The 25582-nt window shown below is 35.5% G+C and overlaps 1 protein-coding gene across 3 annotated transcripts in view; it reads right to left on the bottom strand.

Moving 5' to 3' along the window:
- The window catches only part of LOC136803405 (uncharacterized), a 46980-nt gene that overhangs the window by 14148 nt on the left and 7250 nt on the right, over positions 1–25582 (bottom strand). For all 3 annotated transcript variants that reach the window (XM_067060123.1, XM_067060124.1, XM_067060125.1), the window contains exon 5: positions 362–946. In XM_067060123.1, coding sequence (XP_066916224.1) covers positions 362–946 — 585 coding nt within the window. The remainder of the gene's footprint in view (positions 1–361; positions 947–25582) is intronic.

Raw genomic sequence — 25582 nt, 5'->3', positions numbered from 1 at the left:
TATAAAAAGATTCGAATAATAAAAGTTCGAATAAACGAGAGTCGAAAGTACAAACGAAAAGTTTCTCGTATAATACAACAATAAGTGGATTGGGCCGAATCGCGTCTAACGAATGTCTGTGTATAAGGACCTCTTCAGAAGAGACTTACAAATTTGATTATTTGAATTTTCTTTTCGATTATCCAATAGGAATATTATTCGATATTTTATCCAGCGGGGCGATGTATGTGATTTATTTTTCCATCAGTGAGGGGTGGGGTCCCAGATGTTTAGTGATGTGGGGAAAAGATACCATAAAAAGATCAGTTGGACAATCTGATATTCCAAGTTCGATAACGTAATTCCCTACAATTAAAATTACCTGGACTTTGGAATAATTCTTCAATCATTTTCATGGTGTAAGTACTGAATCTGATTTGCTTAAAACTTCCAACAGAAGTGTATTGGCGTTTGCTGAAGCATACTAAATATCCATTTTTAAGACAATTGCATGCTAAATAATCTGGGTTGTACATGAACCAATGTTCTCCTGGCATTTTCTTCTCTCTTGTGAAAGGTGCAATACAATGGGTGCATTTCTCTTTAGGATACCTCTTTATCTTCCAATAAGGACAATCTTGGTCGCAGCAAATCGGATCTTTAAATCCCGCATATTGACAGATGACTTTCCCTTTCTTTGTACATTGACAAGAGACACATTTCGATTGAGTTGATATATCTATGGTGTTTCCTAGATCGATTCTGATCGATGTGTTGAATGGGTGTTGGCAAAATGGACAGTCGACGCTGATTGGATCACCTTTTGACGGACAATTAGAGCATACCGTATGTCGAGTTTCATTCGCGTCAACGTTGCAATCACAAAATAAACAGCTAGATAACTGGACTGTTTTTTGAAAGAATTTACTGTTGATATTACAACCAAACACCTTTGCTGTGGAAACGGCTGAAAGGAAAAAGAGCAGAACATTTTTTAGTCTATACGGAAAAGCAGGATTTCATGAAAAATTATAGAGGAAATTCATCAATAATCTTTGAAACTTGTGCATAATAAATTTCACTAACTGAGATTTCAAAAAGTTCAGTGAAATACACGTTTTTTTTATAAGAACAAACTATATAAGAACATAAAGCTTCCGTGTGGCAAAAATGTTAAGAACAAGTTAACAACATTTTAAGGCTTCGTGGGCTCTAAAACACCTGTTCTATCAGGGAAATTAACAAAAATACTCAAACAATGCTTAAAATAAGAACAAGTTAAGAATATTTTTCGGCTTGAAATCCGAAAAGTTAAGAACATCTCAAGGCTTCAAAAATTTTGGACGTTCTTATAAAATAAGAGAGTAAATGCACCATTGATCCATGTCTTACCTTCAATGCTGAAGAGCACTACCAAAACAATGGAAAACCATTTTCCCATGACTTAGTACCCCACAATATTCCTAGCTGAAATATTGAAAAATATCTACGGTGGGGACTCAAACCTCTAAAGCCGAATGTCTCCATAATTCGAAAATAGTTTTATAGTCCCTTCATTTAACAATGCCTTATAAAACTTACTGCATATCTACAATCTGTGACTAACTATTGTGGCAAGACTTCCCTCCCCCTCTAATATCATTAGCGAGATTATGTATCTGGAATTCTCTACGGCTACGGTTGAAGTGGCGAGGGTAATGGCGAGTAAGGTAAGTAATGGCGAGTGAAAGCAAGTTCGATATTTGTTGTACGGCATTATGTCGACTTTGCTTCTACGGTGTTTTGGTGTTTTTCCCGTACAAAGCAAAGTAGACAACGACATGTCGCCTTTGGTGACGACCCGTACGGGCAGCCCCGCAACCGTAGCCGTAGAATATCTCCGATACATAATCTCGCTAATATTGGGTGGAAAGGCTGCCACCATGCTCAGAAAAAGTTTACATCAACACTGATATTTGGGGGAAGGGATTTTTCAAGAAATTGCCACATTTTTTGTCAATGATTTTAGAAATTTCTCTAGATAAACTTTCCCGTGCGTGTTTGAGTTATGGAGACTCCATTGCACTAGCCGAAAAAAAGAATTCCTTTGTATTGATATATAGCTGCCAACGATTTTAATTTTTAGTGAAAAATATCGAAATTAAAAATTGTACATGAAAACACGTAAATATCTGCCCATTTATTAGTTTTGTGTTTACATTGTACAAATTGAAGCAAAAGCAATAATCACGAAAGTCTTTCAGGGGAAAAAAGGGGCGAAAATAAAGTATCAAATATTTAATTACTCTTCTTTGCTGGCCCTAAAAATAATATTAATATTTCCATCTTTGAATATGATACAACCACACTTTCACGTGAAAATTCATACGATTTTTTAAATTAAAAGTCAAAGTTTTGTTATCATATTACATATCACGCAATTTTATTTGTCGAAACTCACTTATGAAAATCCATTAATGAGGCTCCCCCAGCGGTAACTGATAACGATATTACGCAATTTTTAGTCTTCAATCACGATCACGTAAACCAGTAAAAAAATTGAGAAATCACGCATCTCTTTGAAAAAAGTCCTAATCATGAATCAAAAATCTTTTAAATCGCGCAATCACGAAGAAAAAATTATTAAATCACGTAATCACGCTAGAAAAATGTCCCTATCACGACATCACGCAAACGGCTTCGCAGTAGCGGCCTGGTTTAATTTTCTTGGTGGTGCAAACTATGAAATTGGCGCCCCTGGTATTTTTGTCCTTATTTGCGCCCTATACCATTAAGTGAAACTATTAAACTGGTAAGAGCAGTGACTGGTTGAAAGTAACGCCCGGAATCTCTGAGTTAACAAAGTTTTATTTATACGAAGGTGGTGGTAATGATAATTTGATATCTATTTCCTTGTTTTTTCCTGGTTTTACTGTACTCTCCATTAAAGATCATCAATGGCTGAAAGAGGCCTCAAAAATTCAAAAGTTGGCAAGAATAAGGGTTCTTTGTAATTCTGGCGCCGCAGGCAAAAAATTTAGTGTAAGAAAGGTCAAACAGCTTATAAGATATTCTAAAAAGGAGAAAGTTAGTCCGCATAAGACCACAAAAACCACAGCGAGCAGTTTCGATCAATCTCTCATTTTGGTGTGAGCATCCTCTTTAACCCCTGGTGGATACACAACACTTCTCTTGCTTTGACTTTTCGAAATTTAATGTTGATAGTAGTTTTGAAAAAATTCTTAAAATAAAACGAAGCGCCGCAGACGAAAAAAAATTTACATTGCACTTATAGAAGGCGCAAAATCGCCCAACCAAACATCAAAAAAAAATTTGGCGCCCCCTTGAAAAGCTTTTTTGGCGCCCCTCTCAGGTCTTTCTGGGTGGTGCACTGCACACCCTGCACCCCCTGCCAGGCCGCCGTGATATTGCAGTAAATGTACTTTTGTGTATGAGATTGAAGAGATTGAACCGCCAGAATGTATTTGTTTGAAGAAAATAATGAAAGTAAAAATGCTTCTAAAGGTGGTAGAATCTACGTAGCTCGTAGATCAGATCATAATAGGCGTAGTAGGCAGGTCAATTTATTGATGATCGTAGAAGGAGAAAATAGACATTACACAGCGGCGAAAAAATCTATCTAGGTTGCTCAATTCAATGAACGCGAAACACAACGGAGCTTATCATTATTGCATAAACTGTTTGAACGGCTTCCGTACAGAGTCTGCAAGAGATAAAGCACTATGAATATTGTTCAAATCACGGAGAAGTCAGGGTTAAGATGCCTACGGAAGAAGAAAAGTGGCTAAAATTTCACGATGGCCAGTGTCAATTTAAGGTACCTTTCATGCTTTATGCAGATTTTGAAAGTATTTTGATGCCGGTAGATAAGAGGTACAAAGCGCTTTATCCTCAGCAACCTATGATAGAGCTGACAGACGTGTTAAAGAGAGAATATGAAGTGGCAGAAAATTGTCATATTTGTTTGAAGCCGTTTGGTGATCCATAGAATCGAAAAGTTCGAGATCATTGATAGACTAGACAAAAAAAACTGATATGCGGAGTGATAAAATCGATTTTTACCCTTTTTCAGCCTCGTTTCCATTCAGACTTTCGTCGTCGTGTGCAACTGTCTTAAGTCCCAATATGGAGAATTATCGCCTGTACCCGACTGTCTGTTGGAAGCATTACGTAATGGATTTTTTCCAAATCTCTTTTTAAATCGAGCTCCGGCGTCAAAAACAGTAGAGTATTTTTATAGTAGGATGAAGACGTCATTTCTTCAAGAAACGTCGCGAGAAAATATGGGCACGGCGCTCCATCCTCCTTGTCAATCGGGAAACGTCGCCCGGCTCGGAAGCGTATTGTTGATCGGACCATACTGCTTTCCAACAGTCAAAATAAAGATGGCGGCAAAAATAAACAACTGGTTGCTACTGCTCTTTCGCTATTTTTCTTTGGTTTTTATGCTTTAATGAGTTGAATTGGATCATGATTTTTGTATGATTGTTACAAGAAATGGTTGATGATGAAGTTCTTTATAATTCCTTCCTGGATTTGCGATGTTTCGTTTGGTTTGGCATGCGAGATTGTGCAATCTCTTGAAAAACAGGACATTTTATCAACTTTCACAACACAACAAACTAACTTCAATTTTGCCCGTATATTTACACAAATTCTAACAAGGCAGGTGACTGAATATTTGTTGATAAATCTGACCATGCTTTGAAAAATTAAATACCTACTTGTAACATCAAAAAAGTTTGAACTCACTTTTTTATCGTTTATAATGATGGTCAGACAGATGGTAGATATCTAAATGTGGCACCCAAGCCAAGGAAATGGTTGTGGTTGAATTTAAAATTTAAACCCAGAGCAAAATTTACTAATTGATACAGTACATTGATGATTGAATTTCCCTTGATGTTTTAAAATGCATTTTAAACGTGGAAAACTTTTGGTTGTGAATTTGGACATTTTCTTGCACGTGCGTTTAAAACGTGGAAATTATTGCTGTGGACATCTTCTTCCACGTGCGTTTAAAACGTGGAAAACTTTTGTTGTTAATTTGGACATTTTCTTTCACGTGCATTTAAAACGTAGAAACTTTTGCTGTGAATTTAAAGACATTTTCTTCCACGTGCATTTTAAACGTGGGAAAACCTTTGGTTGTGAATTTGGACATTTTCTTCCACGTGCGTTTAAACATGGAAAACTTTTGGTTGTGAAGTTGGACATTATTTTCCACGTGCGTTTAAAACGTGGAAATTTTTGCTGTGAATTTGGACATTCCTTCCACGTGCGTTTAAAACGTGGAAAACTTTTGCTTTGAGTTTGGACATTTCTTCCACGTGCGTTTAAAACGTGGAAATATTTCCTGTGAATTTGGACATTTTCTTCCCCGTGCGTTTAAAATGTGGAAAACTTTTGTCGTGAACTTGACATTCTCTTCCATGCATTTAAAAATGTAGAAAAATTTTGCTGTAAGGCAAAAATAAAAAAATGTAGTGTTTCCGGAATGCGGGTTAAGGAAAAAAGCTTTCATGCGGCCGGCCAGAAAAAAAAATTTTATTTGATTTTTTTGATAACTTTTTTAAGTAATAAGATCATTGAAATAGAACTTTAAAGATAACTTTTATGTACAAACAGTAAGAAGGAAGCCCTGAATATACTATAATGTATCAACTACTAACAAACAAATCTTGACAAATCCAACTTGATTTTTTTTATAATGAACTATATTGATGAACCCATAGTCTGCGGACTAGTCTGGTTTCCGAAAACACTACTTTTTTATATTTTCGTCTCAATTGAAAATTTTTTTAAGCAATATCCTGACATGACGACTTTTTTTCTTTTTCATATTTTGGTATTATGATGTATCATATTATGATTGCCAATTATGTGACATTTTTTGCTTTTGCAGCATGCTTTTGAAAATTATAAAATGCCTTCTGCTAGGGGAATTTTTTCCTTTCAACGTTCTTTCAGATTATGAAAATGTTTCCCAGTATATATGAGATTTGTTTTTTCTTCTTTTGCATTACACTTTTTTTAATATAAGAACCAGTAAAATTTTTCTGAGCCCTCGGCTGTTCTTTTTTTTTTTTTTTTTGCACTTTTGAGCCTCTATCATAATATTCTTATTAATAGGATGTAAGTGAGGTATTTTAGGCATTATACCCAATTTTTATTACTTTGACCCCTAAATTGCTTGAAATTGAGTAGTTTTCAGGCTCAGCATTGTTCTTAAATTGTTCTTATTTTTTGGCGATTTTGAGCCTCGTTGTTCTTATAAAATTGTTCTTATATTTAACAAAGTGTATGTTGGAAATTTTGAAATTGTTTCCCTGTTTTGAAAGTTTTTTACTTTTTGGCATGCATTTCAAAAAATATAACTTTTGGATGCTATAATTTTTTACCTTTTTTTCAATATTTTATATATTTTACCTTTTCTCCAATATTTTATATATATATTAAACCTTTTTTCCAATATTTTATATATGGAAGTATATGCAAAATATTTCATCTATTTTGAAAATATAAATTTTCCTTTGGTTTTCTTATTGTAAAATATTCTCAATTTTTGATAAACAAGATCAATTTTTGTAGATATACATTGCCCCCTGATTTAAGAAAAAGAGAACAGAGAAAAAGACGGAACGAAATTCCGTTACTTTGCACAAAGTATCATAAGAAAAAGACATTTTTTTTCTCAAAAAATCCCAGTTTGCAGAGTATGGCAAGGCTGCACTCGAGGAAAAATTCGAAAATACCAAGTTCCACACTGGAAAAGCGCACCTGATAAATTTTGGTCCTGAGAAGGTGCACCTATACCTCGGAAATTGGCCCAAAAAGGCAAAAAATTGCTAAAATTAGCTGCACTTGAGGAGAAAATAGCAGAGCTCTGCACTCGAGGTTAAAAAACCATCTGCACTTGCACCTGAAAACCTCGAATTTTGCACATCCACTCGACTTTTTTCGAGTTGTGCACTCGAGATCTCGAGCAAACGTGCCACACTCTGCAAACTGGAAAAAATCTTTATGATGTTCTCATTTTAGGTCGAAATTTTAAGATATTTGAGTTGATAAAAAATTCAAAAAAGCAGTTTGTTTTGAAAATAGAAAATCAACTTTCTTTTGGTTCACCAGAGTTTTTACATGTTTAAAATGCATTGATAGAAATTTTCCTTGCTCTCGTGACAATCATGAAAATTACCAAAAAAGGTTTGTTCACCACGCAAGTATCGCGAAAATAGCCCAAATCATGCCTCGAATTATTTCCCGATCATGCATCACGCAAACGGCTGGGTACTACTTTTTAAAATTGTATCGTAAAAAATGGCTAACTTTCTCATTCCCGGGAAAACATACCTGCCCCATCTCCGGGATCTTTTCGCTTCTAGGCGTCTCCGGCAAAAATCGTGTTAAATCTACTTTTGTGGCGTTTTGGTCCTTTTCCGTTGCACACTAGTAATCGGAAAGTTTCGCTGGGAATATAAGGAAGTTTAGCAATCCTACGGTATGTAGTGTAAAAAACCTTTCGCTTGCGAACACGAGATTTTCGTATCGTGCGTAACCCCTTTTACAATTTTTGTATTGTCTAGACGCATTCGCTACCAACGCACGGTTTTAAATGGGTTAAAAAGGTAGAAGAATTTACACCTGAAAATATAGCAAAGTTAGTGAAAAAAGACAGAAAAGGATATATCTTGGAGGTTGATATTGACTATCCTAAAGAGCTTCACAATAGCCACAATGAGCTTCCGTTTTTGGCTGAGAGGATGAAAATTGGAAAGGTGGAGAAACTGGTACCGAATTTAAAGAACAAGAGAAAATACGTCGTGCATATTAAGCCGTTAGATCAAGCGTTAAAACGCGGCCTAATGTTAAAGAAAGTAAACCGAGTGATTCAGTTTGAACAGAGCACATGGTTAGAGCCGTATATTATGAAGAACACAGAGCTAAGAAAAGCGGCTAAGAACGAGTTTGAGAAGGACTGATGAACAACAGCGTGTTTGGGAAAACGATGGAGAAAATTCGAAATCACAGAGATATGAAACTGGCAACGAATGAGGAAAAGTATAAAAAATATGTCATGAAGCCTAATTTTAAGGACAGTATACGGTTTAGTGAACATTTAATAGGTGTGGAATTGGGAAAGACTGAGATCACGATGAACAAGCCTGCATATCTTGGGCAAGCCATTTTGGATTTAAGTAAGACATTGATGTATGAGTTTCATTATGATTATATGAAGCCAAAGTATGGAAGCAAGGTTAAATTATGTTACATGGATACAGATAGTTTTGTATATGAGATAGAAAAGGAGGATTTTTATAGAGACAAGGTCCCGAGTTCAAATCTCACGCAGTGCGAAAGCAATTGCAGATCTCTCATATCCTGGTTGTAAAACTTGCATGAGTGCGCACTCCCCCGTAGTTGAGTTGAATAACACGGATTGGTTAGACTTCGGTCTTGCTGACAATTGTCAGGTGGCTCTGGTCCAAAGAGACATTCAGGTTACCGTCAATTCGATCGAAATTCAGCAATAAACGCCAGGGCAATGGAGTGTTAGCATGAATCATAAAGATTACTCGAGAACAACTATCGCACATAATAACATCACGCATCAACAATCATCAATGGATCTCGAAGATAAAAATCCATGGGGATTCTCTAGAAACAGAGTTTTGACCATAGAAAACAACTGTTTAAAAATATAAAATGATCATAGAAGCAATTTTCGTATTACCAGTTTATGTTGTAATTTTTGTAATTTATTTTCGCTTTCAGTCTATAATAAAAGCTATGACAGGAGCAAATGATATTATATCTGAATTGATTTCTGAAATAGAAAAATCAGCGGCTGCTCTTGCTGAGCCGCTAGGCGATCAGAGTGATATTAACAAGCGTGATTTTTTGTTAGAAAAAATTAAGAACGGAGAGTCCATTGCGAACTCAAAAACCCCATGGACTGTAGAGAGACTCGAAAAAGCTCAGATAAGGTTGTTGATAAGCTGTTTGACAAGTATCAAAATCCTCCTCCAGTCAAAATCGCCTGCGGCTCAACAAAGAGCATCAACAAGCAAGAGGCCTTAGAGTTAGGAAATCCTATGTCCTGTGGTCATTGAAATGTATGCTGAAGGTCTCAAAGCTCTAGTTGATCAAATACCCTATATTAAAGGTCGTTATATAATTAATGTTGAAAAGCTCAAAATAAACATATCAGCAAACAAACTATTTTGTGATAATTTAGCGATAAAAATAGGATCAAAAATGATTCAACAAATGGGTGAAAACTCTGTTACGCGTGTCGGTGTATCTTTAGCGGCAATGACCTGGGATGCTGTTGAGCGTGTTGCTCTAGCGGATCATGCTGAGACGGTTGTTAATAAATAAATGTGATAGCTTGAAAAAATTGTAATTTGTAGCGTGTTTGCACTACAAATAAATGACAGAAGAAACGCTAAGCAATATTTATTATCAGCCTGAGAATCTTTGGACGGGGCGCAAAGCCATCAAGTTGTTGCAAAAAGAGTCTGGAGAGCCATCTAAAGTAGTAAAGACTTGGCTAGCAAAGCAAGCTCTCTGGCAAATTCATTTATCAAAGCCGAAGAAGATTAACTATGCTCATTTTTACGTTACAAAACCAAATCAAATACATCAAGCTGATTTACTGTATTTGCCGCACGACAAAGTTTATCAAAATACATACAAATACACCGTAAAATGTTATTGATATTGCTTCAGGATACAAAACAAGTAGACCTTTGCGAACAAAAAAGGCGAGTGAGGTCGCAGCGATGTTTAAAGACATTAGAAAAGGGCCTTTAAAATATCCAGATGAACTCCACGTTGACTCTGGAACTTAATTTAAAGGCGATGTTTTGAAGCTGATGAAAGAGTATAGCGTGCCTGTAAAAAGTGCTGTCACAAAATATCACCACAACTTTACTGCTTTTGTAGAGAACTTTAATAAGCAATTAGCGGTAAAGTTATTTAAACCTCAAGACGCGCAAGAGTTGCGACTCAAAGATCTGGGTAAAAAATCTGCAAATGTTTGCATCAAAGCTGAACAGCACCAAGCTTGAACGTGTTGGCATGACGCCTGCGAAAGCAGTTAAGCTTGATAGCGTTGATTTGAAGATCAAGCCATAAGTCGGAGAAAGTCGCTTCTACTGACGGGTTATATCGATATTTGCTTGAGCCTGGGGAGGAAAATAGTGATAGTAAAAGACGTGCAACTGATAATAACTGGTCGAGAAAGACGTTTAGATTAGATCACATTATAGAGAATCCAGGACAACGCGTCTTATATTACCTCGACGAAGGTCCTCAGAGGGCCTTTGTACGAGAAGAGCTTATGTTGATTCCTGAAGATACACAGAAGCCTCCTGAGTTGGTAAAAGATTGATAGACTCTGACAAAAAAGAATGGTTTTGCGGAAGAGATGTTTGCCTGATATTGGATTTGAAAAATATTATCTCTGCAAACGGCTCGGATCATGTCAGCCATTCTTCCTACCACAACGGCAAAACATGCGTAAAAACGCTACCTGAAAGATATTAAGATAACGCAGCAACATGAATATCTCCATCCCAACCAAACTAAGAACTACCACGAAAGTAAAGCCGTCTACCCATAGGGCGCACAAAAGGTGTAGCGGCTGATATTGTTGAGCCGCTAGGCGATCAGCATGAGCAGCAAGAGCAGCCAAAGCAATAGTTGAAGAAATTAGAGAATGTTATATGCTTACATGCTTATTTCTCATTCCAAGCAACGTAAGTACTGTAGAAAATTTGAAAAACTCAAAAGTTGTACTTAAAAAATATATAACAAAGAAATGGGAAACAGTTTGTCGAAGCAAGTAGAGTGCGAAAAATGTTTGATATACGAGAATAAATGCAAAGAATCTGAGCGTCATATCCAAAAAATTAATGAGTCACACTTAGAAGGCGTGATTTAAGTGAAGAATTACGATTTTTATAGGAACCATTTTAACTTAGATGAAGAAGGGCTCGAGTTGTTTGAGACAGCTTTTGATATAGCAGCATAAAAATTCAAATCGAATCTTAAGTAAGCCCGCAGACTACTTAAGCTACAACTTTACAAATATTTGTAAGCAAAAATCCTAACTAAAGTCATTCCACCGAAAGTGATTTCCAGTCACTTCATAATATTTTTGCATTGCACCCCTGAGATCGGTGAAAGTCTGGTCGGCATGACGTCGATCACGAAGTGTTTTGTTGATGTAATCAAGCCTTTGCTGGCGTGAACGTGCATATTCATCTCTTGCTTTGCTGAGTTGTTCCATAGCAAGATTGTGACGCTTCATCTCTGTTTTGCCATGATCTCCGAGTTGTCCAAAAATAAAGTTTGTTCCAGAAAATGCAAGGCCGTTAACTAGCGCCCCGCCTGCCATGACTGCAAAACTTGCCATTTATTTCAAGCTTTAAATGGATACCAGCTTTTTGTTTTGATTTGATCATTGACTAAATCTCCGACTGCTCCAATAGCAACCATTTTCCCAAAACTCCAAAATGTTGGTTTTTTTCCGCTGAAATAATCGATTCCTACTTTTACTCCAGCAACAACTGTTCCAACACCTAAATTTTGCATGATCTCCTTACTATCGATTGTAGACATCTTTATGCTAGTTCATGCAAAAAATGTCATTTTCTGATTTCGCAACAGGTTTTGGCGTTGAATTTGGAGTGTTGCGTTTCCAGAGAAAAACAACTGCAATTCCCGCTAATACAATAACAGCACCTACACCATAGACGTTAGAACTTGAAAAAGTACTTGAAAAAGTACTTCAAAAAGTACTTGGACTCACTTCATTGGTACCTGAGGCTGTACTTGAACTCACCTGATTCTTGTTCTTAAGCAAGTCTTCCTTGTTCTTGCGGTTCCACTCAGCTAGTTTATGCCCTTGAGCAACTCTACCAGGATGCTTTTTTTTAGTGACTATTGATGTTTGTTCCTTGTCCATTTATTTTAAGAGAGAACTTTGAACAATCTCGGGTGTTCCAGCATGACATAGAGACAGGCATGTTTTTCACGTTTGAGCTGCTCTTTGACTTTATTCAAATCCTCAGAGCTCATCAAATTTGTCTCTTCATCAATCATTTTAATGTCTGATTTTTCGCTAGGATACCAGACAAAAAGCTGCTTTTTTTGACGTCGTAGATTTTTAGGGATTGCTGTGTAACTTTGAGTAAGAAGCCAGAGGCTATGCATTTTATGTCGTCCTGAAATTGCTAGCTCAAGCAACGGTTGACGCTTTTTATCCAACGTTTCATCAGCTATCATATCATCTACGATAAACAGCGTTTCTTCGCCTGAAAATAACTTGGATAATTTTTCAATATACTCAAAAAGATTTGATTTTGGTTCAAACACAAAAACGTAATTGCCCTTCCATATCCACGATCTTTTGAGATAAGTTCGATTCCATCGTATTGTCGGGCATAAAATTACAATATAATGACTACCTTTTTATCGTTAAAGTCGGCAAGCGACGCCTGATGATAGGGTCCGATGTCGTTTAACAGTTCAAAGTCGATGGTAATTCTAAAGCGATTTCCATATGTTTTATAGCAATTGCCTTTAAATTTGAGACCATTTTCTGTATGAATGCCTTGAAAAATTCGTCTTGATTTGTCTTTCTTAGATAGCCAAAAGTCTTTATACGTCATGATCTCATCATAGTTGTTGATCGAGAGCACTTCGTTTCCGTCGAAGTAGATCTTGAACGTTTTGATGATTTTTCTTCCGATGTTTGACACAACGCTCCTTGCCTTGTCTTTATCACCCTTGATGTTCAGCGCAAAACGGATAAAAAAGCTACCAGGAACAATAGCATCGTGTTCTCCCAGGTTAGGAAATCTAACCTGAAGTGTTTGTCCCGGTTCAATAGAGCTTGGATTGTGAGTAACAACCACATGTTGTCGTTGTGCCCTTGCAGCTTTTATAACTCTCCTGTTTCTGTAAGGATCTATATCTACCATTTATTTTATAAAAGAAATGATAGAACCAGATTTCATTGATGAAGAACAAATTCCTCTTCTTCAGAGAAAAGATAACTATGACGATGTATACGACGACAACATAGCAAATGAGACTAGTTTTACAAAACACAATGATACAATACAAAATGAAGCTACACAAGCAGAACTCCACCTGCGTGAAAAACATCTCAATGAAAAAGAAAAACGAGTCAATGCCTTAGAGCGCGTATTTCAAGTCGAAATATCTTCCGAAGAAAGATCTAAGTTTCGACTTGTCAACGACGTTCTACAGTATGAAAAATCACCTGGAGAGTATACAAACGTAACAAAGTCTAACGGGGAATTCCTATCCGAAAGCACGCTTCGAAATCGTCTTGGTGCCCGCCTTGCTCAAAGGCTCCTTGGAATCGAAACATCTAAAGCGGCTAAAAGTCGAATCAAATCTGTTCTCAAAGAGCTACCTACAGAAATTGAAATGGAAGATATTACATCGCAAAGGCTAAAAGAAGTCCTTAAAGAAGTAGTTTCAGTTGCAATACTGACCTAGACATGCGAAAGTTTCTCGGCATTGACAAAGCACTGACGAGATTTAAAGTTGAACTTCAAAATAATGCTTCAAAATTGTCAGAAGTCGACGATCAAATTAAGGGAATACGCGATGAACTCAAAAACACTCAAGATCCTCAAGAACAAAATGAACTCAAATCCAGATTGAATGAACTGCAGCAAGAACGTAAAATCAGGCTTGAAATTGCTTCTCAAAATCGAAAAGAACTCACGAGTCAAATTGCTCGTATTCGAGACACTCTGTATGAACTATGTGAAGATGATCTGAGCCTGCGAGAAAAAGTCAAGCTCGTTTTTAGAGAACATGGATTAACTATAACAGCCATATTGACTGCTGTTGGATTGCTTATTTCAACTATTGTCACCTCTTTAGCAGGAAGTGGTAGTATAGGAGGATCTTCAGCTCCTTCCAAAAATCCAAACACAGTCAAAGAATGGGTCAAAAACAAGTTAAAAGCTCTAGCCCGAGTCCTAGGTAGACTCGCAACAAAAGCGGCAACCACCATTCAGGGGTCATCGGATCGATCATCGCTGCCACCTTAAACTTTCTCAAAAAAGCTGTCGTTGCTGCAAGTCAGCACGTATGGCTGTTCCTTACCTCTATCGCAACGCTAATAGGCTATCGCTTATTGTACCCACCACCACCAAAAAAGCGTTAAAACACTAATTCCTAAAATGATGGCTGTTTTTTCATCCTCGTGATCGTCAAGAGTATGAACCCTTTTGACATTGTTCCCTAGCGAGACATGCTTCGCTGACAGGCGATTGTGTTTAACCACAGATAAATGACTTTTTAGCTAAAATCTGCGGTGTCTTTTTCAAAAACACCAAAGACGGTTTTGGTAATGCAGACTTTCCCAAGTTAAACCCAGACTTGTTTATCACAATTTTGTCGTTGTAACCGTCGATGACTTGGTTAAGTGGTTTCAACAGCATATCTGACGGCAACATGTAAAGACCTTTGCCGACGCTGTAGTCTAAGCTTGATCGCGCATATTTCAACGTGTTTTGATATCTCGAGACGTCGTTTTGCAACGATACCGACTTGTTAATGCCGTCTGATAAATTGTCGTGAAACAATCGCTGAGCTACTATTGCCTCAGCGTCATTTCCGAGTATGCCATGTCGCGTCCCAGCTTGCGAGGTCAACACAAGGTAAGTGTAAGCTCGAATGCGCTCCGCCTCAAGATCCTTCTAACATGATAATAGGCATGGAAACGATAAAGAGCTCTGACGAGGGGCTGCTTAGCGTTGAGGTGCTCCACAGACACTCCGAGAGCCGATGTAGCGCAATAAACAGCAAAGTTCAGCTGCGTATCCCTTTTGTTTGGTAAGGCCTTTAAACCCACCCCACAGTCTTTAGAACAAGTATCAACCCCTAAAATTGGCGTAAGCTTTAGAGGGTCGTGCTGCATGTTATACGCACTCCTTGCGCTCTGAAAACCTCCCGCATCGTAGAAATTTCCATGATTCATATATCGATATGTGCTCGCAGCAAAAAGCGATCCTTCCAGTTTGATGTCGAACCCTGTTAAAATCTGATTGTCATCTTGCACAACAATACGTAGCTCTGACAAGTCTTGTCCTGTTATTTTCTCCTTAAATCCTCCTGATGGAGCATAGTGTGCTTTTGAATTATATTGAAAATTCATTTATTTAAAAGAAACGCGACGATGTAAGTCATATTAACAAAATTAGATCCCATAAACATTGAAGACCTCCCTAATGGAAAAATAGAGCTTCAAGAGCTGAAACTGTGGCCAAGCTGGACTCACCCGAAATTCAATACTATTCTAACCTATCAAATAGGTAATGATGACTATGCTCTTAAAGTCACAATGAATAAAAAATACACTTTTGACATTCTCGTTCAAGACATTAATAATGCTCTCAACCAAAACGGTGAACAAATCGTAAAGCTTGATCACGACAATAAAAGAGTCACTTGGCAAGTTTTACCTCTATCTAAAACTGAAAAATCAAAATTATCAACAGGAATGATAGCCTTTCTAAGACCACACAACATCAAGCTTTCAGCTTTAAACTAGACGGTGCTCAGGTAGACACATATGGGATCATGACTGGTAAACCTGTCGATAAATCCTCAATATCGTTTTGTTTCTCCAACGTTTCTACTGTTTTTCTCACGTGCGACGAATGCGATAAAACAACCATCGTTAACAACCAAAAAACCAACGCCATTGTGGCCATGCCTTTTATAACAGCGGCGGATCTGAGGGGGTTCAAATGGTTCAGCTGAACCACCCCAACCCTTCTAGTACATACAAAAACAAAGACCCTTTCTTCAAGTGAAATCTAGTTTTCTGATCGGAACTGATTTTTCTTTTTGGTCATATCTCGATTTTATTTTACCAGGGGTTGTATGCATGTGGCGTGCGTTTCCGTGGTGTGCACGACAAACTTAGCTTTCTCCGCGCTAAAAAATCTTTAGGTTATGTGTGTACAGCGTAGCTAGCTTTCCCGCGCTGTAAAAAGTCTTTGTTATGACTTTTTTTGCGGGATTAATATCTAGCTGTGTTCTGTGCTAGGAAAATCTTTGATTTTGAACCTGGTTCAGAAAATGCATCCAGTGAAATGGTAAATTTGAGGTGGTTCAAGGAAATTTCTCGAAAATACGAGACCGACCGTTTTGAGCGTAAAAGATTTTCCTACAAAATTAACTTTCAGTCGCATGTCGTCGCCGGCAAATTATTGAAATGATTTGAAGGGTAGCCATTCGTCAGGCAAGACTCCGAAATTATTTAGATGTATTTCATCTAAAGACGTTCCGTGTAGCTTTAGATGTAATACATCTAAATTGACTATATCATTTAAATGAAATACATCTAAACAAGTGTAAACGAGGAGGCATGTAGAATGACGTAATCGTTCCCGGAAATAAAATGGTAGATTAGCTGCTAGACTAAATGTCGTTGCAAATTTTCACTGCATTTTACTCTTTATATTTTTACTTACCACTTACTGGACTAGCTATGACTAGGTATTGACATTCTTTTAGTTTTAATAATTTTAGAGAAAAGAGCTAGAAAGAATTGTCAACAGTTAAACATAATGCACATGCTATAAATTCATTAAGATTCGATTGTATACAGACAACAAACCAACTAGAAACTATAAAGATTACTACTCTTGTTTTGGATGGAAGGATATGGTTGATGTTGTTGGATGAGAATTATATGCCATACGGTTACGATTCCCTGGATGACTACTACATAATTGACAATTGAAATTTTCACCTTATTCAAGGTAGGTTGGATGACATTCATATTTATCCAGGCCGCCGGCCCGGCGCGTTCTCCTAGGATCGATCATCTGACAGTGTTCAGGACGGATCAATATGTGATCGATGGATTACTTATCAATCGGGATAGGAGATCAATACTCAAGATTTTTTAAGCTTTATGATCAGTTATCGATTATACATCGATCTGTTATAATATCGATGATCAATATGCTTGAAATTTAAGCGATTTTATGACCGATGCATTATCAATTTATGCTTGATAACTAATCGATATACTTGATTGGAATACTAGCACGATAAATGATCAACAAAGGATCGATACTCAAGACTTTTTTATGGCTAAATCTTCTATCGATCCTTTTATATCCAGATTGATAATTTGTAATCAATTGATCACATATATCGATCTGTTATTGTCCGATGATGATCAATCCTATCGAGCACGCGGGGCCTAGTATTATAGCTATACTTAAAAATTATTGCAAAGTGAATTATTTATATATGGAGTGAAGCAGTTTTGCACATATATTTACTCGTTTGGGAGAACGCATCATAATGATGCTTGGAAGTTGATCAAGTTCTTTGGTTTTAAATGTTTGTTTACTGTCAAATGAAAAATAGTTAGTTCAAACAGTGACAAAGGATCTTCATCATTCCTCGACTTTTAGAGCAAGTATCTATAAAGTTATAAAATAAGGTCAATCAATGAGAGGTTTTTGCAAGTGCGTTGGCGATAGGAGTGCTCTTGATAGGTAAGGATATGAGGATAGGAGGTAATCAAAAAGGCGGACAAACCACGTCACGGCATGGCCTAAACATGTTCGGGCCTCTGGATTAATATTTTTTAAGAAATGGCCTGCACAGGCCCGAATGTTTGGGGTATGTTCGGGCCAGATTTTCCAGATTTTTTTACCAACACTGCTTGTCTTATTTCAAACAAATGTTTGGGGCAATTTAGTCACACTTTTTTGCAACCCAAATATAGTCTGAACCTGTCTGAACTGGCCCAAACATGTTCGGGCCATGCTGTGGGTCGTTCAAAAAGTTTACGAATTTGTCAAGAAAACGAATCAACACCACTGGCCAAGAAGGACCCCAACAAACCATCTTTGTGTTTTTGTTTTGTTGTTGACTGTGTTTTGATTTTGACAAACAATGCGATTCAAATAAAAACTTTTGATAGTTCAATGTTTGATTTTTTAAAGACTATTTTCATTAGAAGATCTAGAAGGAGAGAAAGAGACGTTTGATTGCTCCGATTACTTTCAAGTGTATTGGATTACGTTTGCTTGATTCAATTTAATTTTGTTGAATTGGATTTTATTTGCTGTTGTATGGTACTTGTTCAGTCGTACATCAAATATTTATAATAATGGCAATCAAAATTGTGGAATATATAATTCATTGTAATTGAAAAAAAACAAAGATCAATCGAACCAACCAAACATGGTTGACTATCAATCGAATCAATCGAACCGTATTCAAACGCAATTGAACACAATTGAATATTACCCAGGAATCAGCCATTCAATCGAGATTCAATTGTGTTCGAATTGCAATTATTTGATCGTGTTCGATTACATTTGTTTGATTTGATTGCAATTTTTGTTAGAAGTTATTCGATAAGCACTGGCTGGTACCAGTTCTATTTTTTGCTAGAAAGAAAACCAATTAGTAATTACTAGTCAAAAGAATTAGAGTTGCAGGTTTTCTAATGAATTAGTGTTGTTCTTAGGAAAGATTTGTATATATTTTTTTTAACATAGAAGTTTCTGTAAAATATCTCTTTTTTTTTCAGAATGATATAGGGACAGGGAAGATCAAGCATTACAATTTCAATTCACTGATGAGCTGTTTTATTTTTGCTTTTACTTTTTTTGAATAGACTATTCATTGCTAAATGCATTTGGTTTGATTGAAAATCTAAGTACTTTGAATGCTATAATATATAAACTGCCATATAGTAAATTCCTTTGACATCATCATTAAAATGATTTCTCAAACTTAATTGATTTTATCATTCCATCTGCATAGTAGCTTTTTAGTTACTTGTGCTGTGGCAAACCAATTCAAAAATTTTCTACACCCTCTGCTACCTGTAGGAAGCTGTTTTATGCACTGTTTGTTTTCTCCCTTCAGGAAAATCAAAATGGAGAGGGGTATCAGCAGTGACCTTGGTAATGGAGACTTGGGTAAGTAGATTATTTAATAATGTTTGGCTTTTAGGAGAGGCCTTTATTAGGTAATTTGTATCCCAGTCCACTTTTTCAGAACCATTATTTTATGGGTCAATTATTAGGGTTTTTCAGTTTTTCTTTTCACTTAAATCCTCTGTTTAATTATGAATGAACCTTTCAAATTACCCTCATTGATAAAACTTTTTTTTTTAATGTTAGGGTATCTACTACATTTTGAACAATTTTACTGTAATAATCTTTAGAAGCTTTGGAATTAGACGAAGTACAAGGCATTGAATTAGCAGGACTTGAAAGCTTAAAAGATGATTACTGTAATGATGCTGATGATGAAAGCATGGAGAATGAAACAAGAAAAAGGAAGCAGCGAAATCAAAAAGAAAGAGTGATTCGGTTGAAAAGAAATGCTGACGGATCAAGAGCGTATCCATTTGCTGGACAAAAAAGAAAGATGAAACAAAATACACAAGAAGGTATACACTGTACATTCAAAGCTATAATGTCATAACAAACAAAAATCCTTTGGCTCACCCATGGTTAATGGGGAAAGAGGGTCTTCCTAAAAAAAATAGATATTGACCATAGAATTATTAAATGAACCCTAGAGGCTGTATTTGCCATGAGGTTTGATGGCAGTTTTGATGATTTTGGTTCCCTGTTTTACTAAAGTTATAGCCATAAAATAGGATCAGGATATTTTTAAATTCTTTTGTTTGCTTCTAGAAAAACAATCAGATGCTTCTGATACAGAATGTTGTATGATGGATACACATGACAATCCATCTGAAGGTATATCAAATGAGTAAATACCAATGCTTTTTTATAAGAATCACCATCATAAAATTTGGTACCTGACCCTAAGAATTTTTTTACCTACAGATTGCCTATTGTTGAGGAAGAATAGTTTTACTTTTAAGGATACTTTAATGTAAATGTCAAAATTTAGCTTGGAGTTTGCAATACGTGCTACATGTAGTTTAGGTTTGGATTAAAAGCTAAGAATACCTTAATAATATCTTAGGATGAATTTCCTAAAAAAGTTTTAGTGATATCCTTAATAATGAAATAAGAAAAAAGTGTTCAGAGGATTCAACTTTCCACTTTATATTTCAAGGATTATGTTCGTGGTTTGATGGTTGCTAATTCCTTTTTAGAAATTGGAGAACTGAGGGACTTAAATTTAACAAGCTTGGTTAATCATGACCTGCTTAAGAAGCATCCCAAAAAAAAGACTTGGAGTGAACGCAAGAAAGATGAGGAGGAGCATTGGAAAGATGAAAGAGAAGCCATTTTTTTAGCTGTTGTTGATTCGTATTCGAATGAAGGATTTTGTCATTGTTGCCATGAAAATCCAATTTCAATAAAATGTTTTGATTGCTTTGAAAAGGATTTATGCACAGCTTGTGATGAAAAACGACACAAATTTGAGACCCTCCATAACCGTATAGGCTATGTCGATGGATTCAGGAGATCAATGATACCATCTGAAACTCTTGATGACAACTTAGCCATAAATGAAAAGAGTAAGTTTTTTATTTACATCTTTACAGTGCTTAATTTTTCACATCATGATATGATAGACATTATCTGCAAATTTGTATAACTTTCATAGCTTTCATTGAAAACCTAATTTGAATTTCCTTACGAATTATAGGTAGTATGGTACCGTTGTTACCGCAGGTTTGCTCCAGCTGTAAAGGAAAAGAAGTCACAAGAATTCCTGGAGATCATATCAATTTTGTGTCATTCACAGGTTATTGAGATTTGCCAATATAAGATTAAGAATCTTTTAGTAATTATTGGCGTTGTTCTTGTTCTTGAAAGAAGTTATTCTGATGATCTTTCAAATTCTGAAAAAAGTTTTTTTGTTCTTCAGGAAAATACTCACTTCGTCTCTTCACAACAAGATGTCTTGAATGTGGTGCTTTTGATAACCCGTTCACCATTCCAAACATTGTTCAATCTGGATTTTGGCCAAACTCGCCCAAAAAATTAAGCTATTTATTTGATCAGAAATTGTTTAGATTCTGGGATGGTCTCCGTAAAAATGCACCTGGAACTTCCGAAAACTCTTTTCTTGAGGTATTGAACACATTGGCAAAATTTCATGGCAGAGTAAGGGTTTAATTCAATTAAAATTTATTCAAATTTAGGGGGTGTTGAAATCTTCTTTTAAAAAGGACTTATTTTAAAATAACTGCAACCCTATTTTAAAAAAATTATGAAATTATTGACTTAAATCCGTTTTATTTCAGCCTGGAAAAATCACACCATCAATCTTTTCTACTGCTTTCAAAGAATGGTGTTTTTGTCAGTACCGAATTGATTGTGCTCAGAACAAGAACTGGCTTGAGTGTCCTGCCTGTGCATTTGAACAACACTCTTCCCATGTAGATGGAAACTGTAAGCTGTACCACTACAAAAATGCAGGAACGTAAGTACACTAGCACACTCATTTGCACATCTAAAATTCTACCTCTCAAATACTTAAGGATCGGACTCATTACTGAAAAGTTGAACTGTACATGTTTTATTTGTTTATCTAATAAAACAGCAGCTCACGCAGAAAAAGAATATCGTTTGGTAAAGCGCTTACCTAATTAAAGAACAAACTCTTAACTGACTGTCAGATATTATTATTCTTGAAATAACGTAAATTTTGGAAACTTGAGACTCCTTTTTCTAATGACAATTATGAATATTTCATTTTTGTAATACATTTGAGTTTTTGTTATTTTAAATTGCTTAAATTGCTTAGTGCAGTCGGCAGTAATTTTTGCACTAATAATTCTACTTCAGGCGAACGAGGTCCGAATTTTACGATGGCTTATTTATTGTCAATGATGTCACAGTAAAGCCATTCATTCAAGAGCTTTACCAAGGAAAATTCGGAAAGGTTTGAGAACTTAAGAAATTATAGATTTTATTATTTGATAATTTCAATCCCTTCAATTTATAAAATTTATTTTTATTCTTATAAGAAATTTAGTACGTATAAAGAATCAATTCAAAACCAAACTGAAAACCAAACTCAAAACAATTATGGTGTTCCTATTACTATTTAATTGTCTCTGGAATAGAATATGGATGATTTTGAGAATTTTGTGTTGATGTAAAATATATATAATTCTCTTTGTACTTTGTATAACATCAACATAATATTTTGTATTTTGTATAAATCGAAATATACATCAACAAATACATCTTTGAACTCTCAATTTCAAGGTTAAAAATGAAGTTAGATGTGGTGGTGTTTGGAGTGCTGCTCGAAATACAGCTCGAAATAAGAAATCTCTTGACATTACCGGTCTCGAAGTCATGTCCTGTCGCCACCAGCTAGGTCAAAAAGCTTTAAATATGCACCAGGGTGAGTTATATGGATATGCCTTGTTTTTGATCAAACACCACATGATCCCTCGAAAGGTCCAGTTTGTGTATGCAGATGTGATGTGCAAATTACGCAAATTTGTTGAGAGGATTGACCCGGAGACTGCTACAAAGTTTACTGGAGCGCTGTCAGTAATGCATGCCAAGGGCCACGCACTGGATTGTCAAGTATATGTTCTTAGAATATTTTCATCCTGAATTTTTCTCTCGTATACAAAAGCAGCCCTAATTTTCAACGAATTGGATTTAATTTAATAATTACTTTCACATGCTCAATTTAAAGTTACGGTTTTAAAGATTTTGTTTTCATTCTATTTTTCTTTTTGTTATTATTCTATTATTCTTTTATAACGACATAACTTAGCTGTTGTTAAGGACAACCCGACGCTACTTTTCCAACTAACCTTAAGAATACATAAAAGGGTCTCTCGTCAAAGATAAGCACCACTCATAGTTGAAATCTTAAAAGATCAAAAGACATCATTATTTTAATTATTAACAGGTATTGTGGGATGGAGAATGGATTGATGGGACAGGGCGTTCTACTGGAGAAGAAACCGAACAAATATTTAGTTTTCTTTCAAGATTTTGCAACACTACCAAATACCAAAAACCGGAAAGTAAGCATTAAATCTATACATTTTCTTAGGTCATTTTTTGAAAAGAGAAATGTCTTAATACAAATTTGTTTCGGTGTATTTTTGCCCTCCTGCTTTTAGTTTACGTGCCTCTCTTATTTCCGAATTAAGATTAAAAGGACTGTATGAAGTGTTTTTTAGCTTTACTCTTCAACATACAATATTTTCTAACTTCACAAAGATCTGTAGTCAGGAGGACTTGAATGCAATGTTGAATTTTTCATATGATGAAGTATGATGAAGTGGTTGATATGTGTTTGATTTCTGACGAATAGTTTATCTGAATTTTATGATTATGCATTCTTTTTGTCAAAAAAAAGTTTTGATTTTGTACTGATCAGTGCTGCAAAGTAAATGACAAAAGTTCCAGAACAGCTCAAGAATATTTAAATCTGAAGATTTATTTTTAAGAAAAAAATTACTTGTTCTTATAAATAAGTGCTTATTTGAAGGTGGCAGATTTGCTTGTAAGATTTGTACTTATACTGGCGAATTATAATTCTCAGAAAATTGTCATTAATTTATTTGTTGATTTTCCCTATTTCTACCAAAATGTATATTTATTTACTTTCTAGAACATAATAAAATTATCTCAAGCACCTCTACCTCTAAGCAAATACATTTTCTTGAAAGGCAAGACTTTCACTGTCTCTATTCAATCTTAAGGTAAACCTAGAACTAACATTTTACGGTTATCGGAGAGGACTATCATATTTTGAGTTACAGTTTTGACAAAACTAGTGTCGCAAGATTTATAAATCTTAGAAATCGAGTATCTTATTGGATCTTAACCAATTTAGCTCTCATGGACTGGTATTTATTATATTGGACGTTTAGCTTATTTTTGTGAATTTTGCAGTTCTTATCGAAATTTAAATAAAATACCTCACCAAAATAAGCTCCCTCCAACAAAGTTAACCTTTTTGAAGTTATCGTAAAATTACCCCTTTCTCAATAAAATGGTCAAAAGACCTCTTTAACTAGAAAGCCAAGTCGGTAAAAACTTTTTTTTGTGAAATTTTAAGATTCTTAACATATTTCCCCGATTTTGAGCGTTTAAAATGAACCCAAAGTATTTGCTACGGCCGACCGACTGACTTTTTTAAGATTTCTGACGGTATTCATGAAATTATCTGATGACCCCCTCTTTTGCCAAGATTAGCTCCGCAGAATCAATAAAATGACTGCTGCTCACAACAAATTAATTTAGAATTGGAGTATCAATTTTATACTGAAATAGCTCCCATAGACTAGTATTCCTATATCTTTCACGGCTATTAAGCCGATTCGAGAAATCAATGATGCATTTCGAAAACAAAAATTTTGCAGGCACGACGCACAAGTTTTTCACAAAAAACCCGAAATTCTCCTCTTCGTCGGTAAAATCGCTACAATTTTCTCTTCGCCCTACCAGTTTTAAAAAACTTCAGTCGTGCCTATATAGAGTATTGTTTTTACCAAATTAGCTCTTATAGACTGGTATGCAATACCAAGTCTTTTTTGTCTATTTCGTGATAACAAAAGACGCATTTCGAAAAGATATTTTGAGTATCAGTTTTTACCAAATTTACTCCTATAGACTGGTATTCTATATCAACTATAGTCATATGGTCTATTTCAACATAACGAGAACGCATATTTCAAAAAAGATATTTTGAGTATCAGTTTTTACCAAATTTACTCCTATAGACTGGTATTCTATATCAACTACAGTCATATGGTCTATTTCAACATAACGAGAACGCATATTTCAAAAAAAATATTTTGAGTATCAGTTTTTACCAAATTTACTCCTATAGACTGGTATTCCATATCAACTACGGTCATATGGTCTATTTCAACATAACGAGAACGCATATTTCGAAAAGATATTTTGAGTATCAGTTTTTACCAAATTTACTCCTATAGACTGGTATTCCATATCAACTACAGTCATATGGTCTATTTCAACATAACGAGAACGCATATTTCAAAAAAAATATTTTGGGTATCAGTTTTTATCAAATTTACTCCTATAGACTGGTATTCTATATCAACTACGGTCATATGGTCTATTTCAAAATAAAGAGAACGCATATTTCGAAAAGATATTTTGAGTATCAGTTTTTACCAAATTTACTCCTATAGACTGGTATTCTATATCAACTACGGTCATATGGTCTATTTCAACATAAGGAGAACGCATATTTCAAAAAAAATATTTTGAGTATCAGTTTTTACCAAATTTACTCCTATAGACTGGTATTCTATATCAACTACGGTCATATGGTCTATTTCAAGATAAAGAGAACGCATATTTCGAAAAGATATTTTGAGTATCAGTTTTTACCAAATTTACTCCTATAGACTGGTATTCTATATCAACTACAGTCATATGGTCTATTTCAACATAACGAGAACGCATATTTCAAAAAAAATATTTTGAGTATCAGTTTTTACCAAATTTACTCCTATAGACTGGTATTCCATATCAACTACGGTCATATGGTCTATTTCAACATAACGAGAACGCATATTTCGAAAAGATATTTTGAGTATCAGTTTTTACCAAATTTACTC

Source organism: Clytia hemisphaerica, unplaced genomic scaffold, assembly GCF_902728285.1.
Source record: "Clytia hemisphaerica strain Z4C2 unplaced genomic scaffold, Clytia hemisphaerica genome assembly, whole genome shotgun sequence".
In the NCBI taxonomy this organism is placed as follows: domain Eukaryota; kingdom Metazoa; phylum Cnidaria; class Hydrozoa; order Leptothecata; family Clytiidae; genus Clytia; species Clytia hemisphaerica.
The sequence above is the reverse complement of the archived record's forward strand: the minus strand, read 5'-3'. Positions and strand labels throughout refer to the sequence as shown.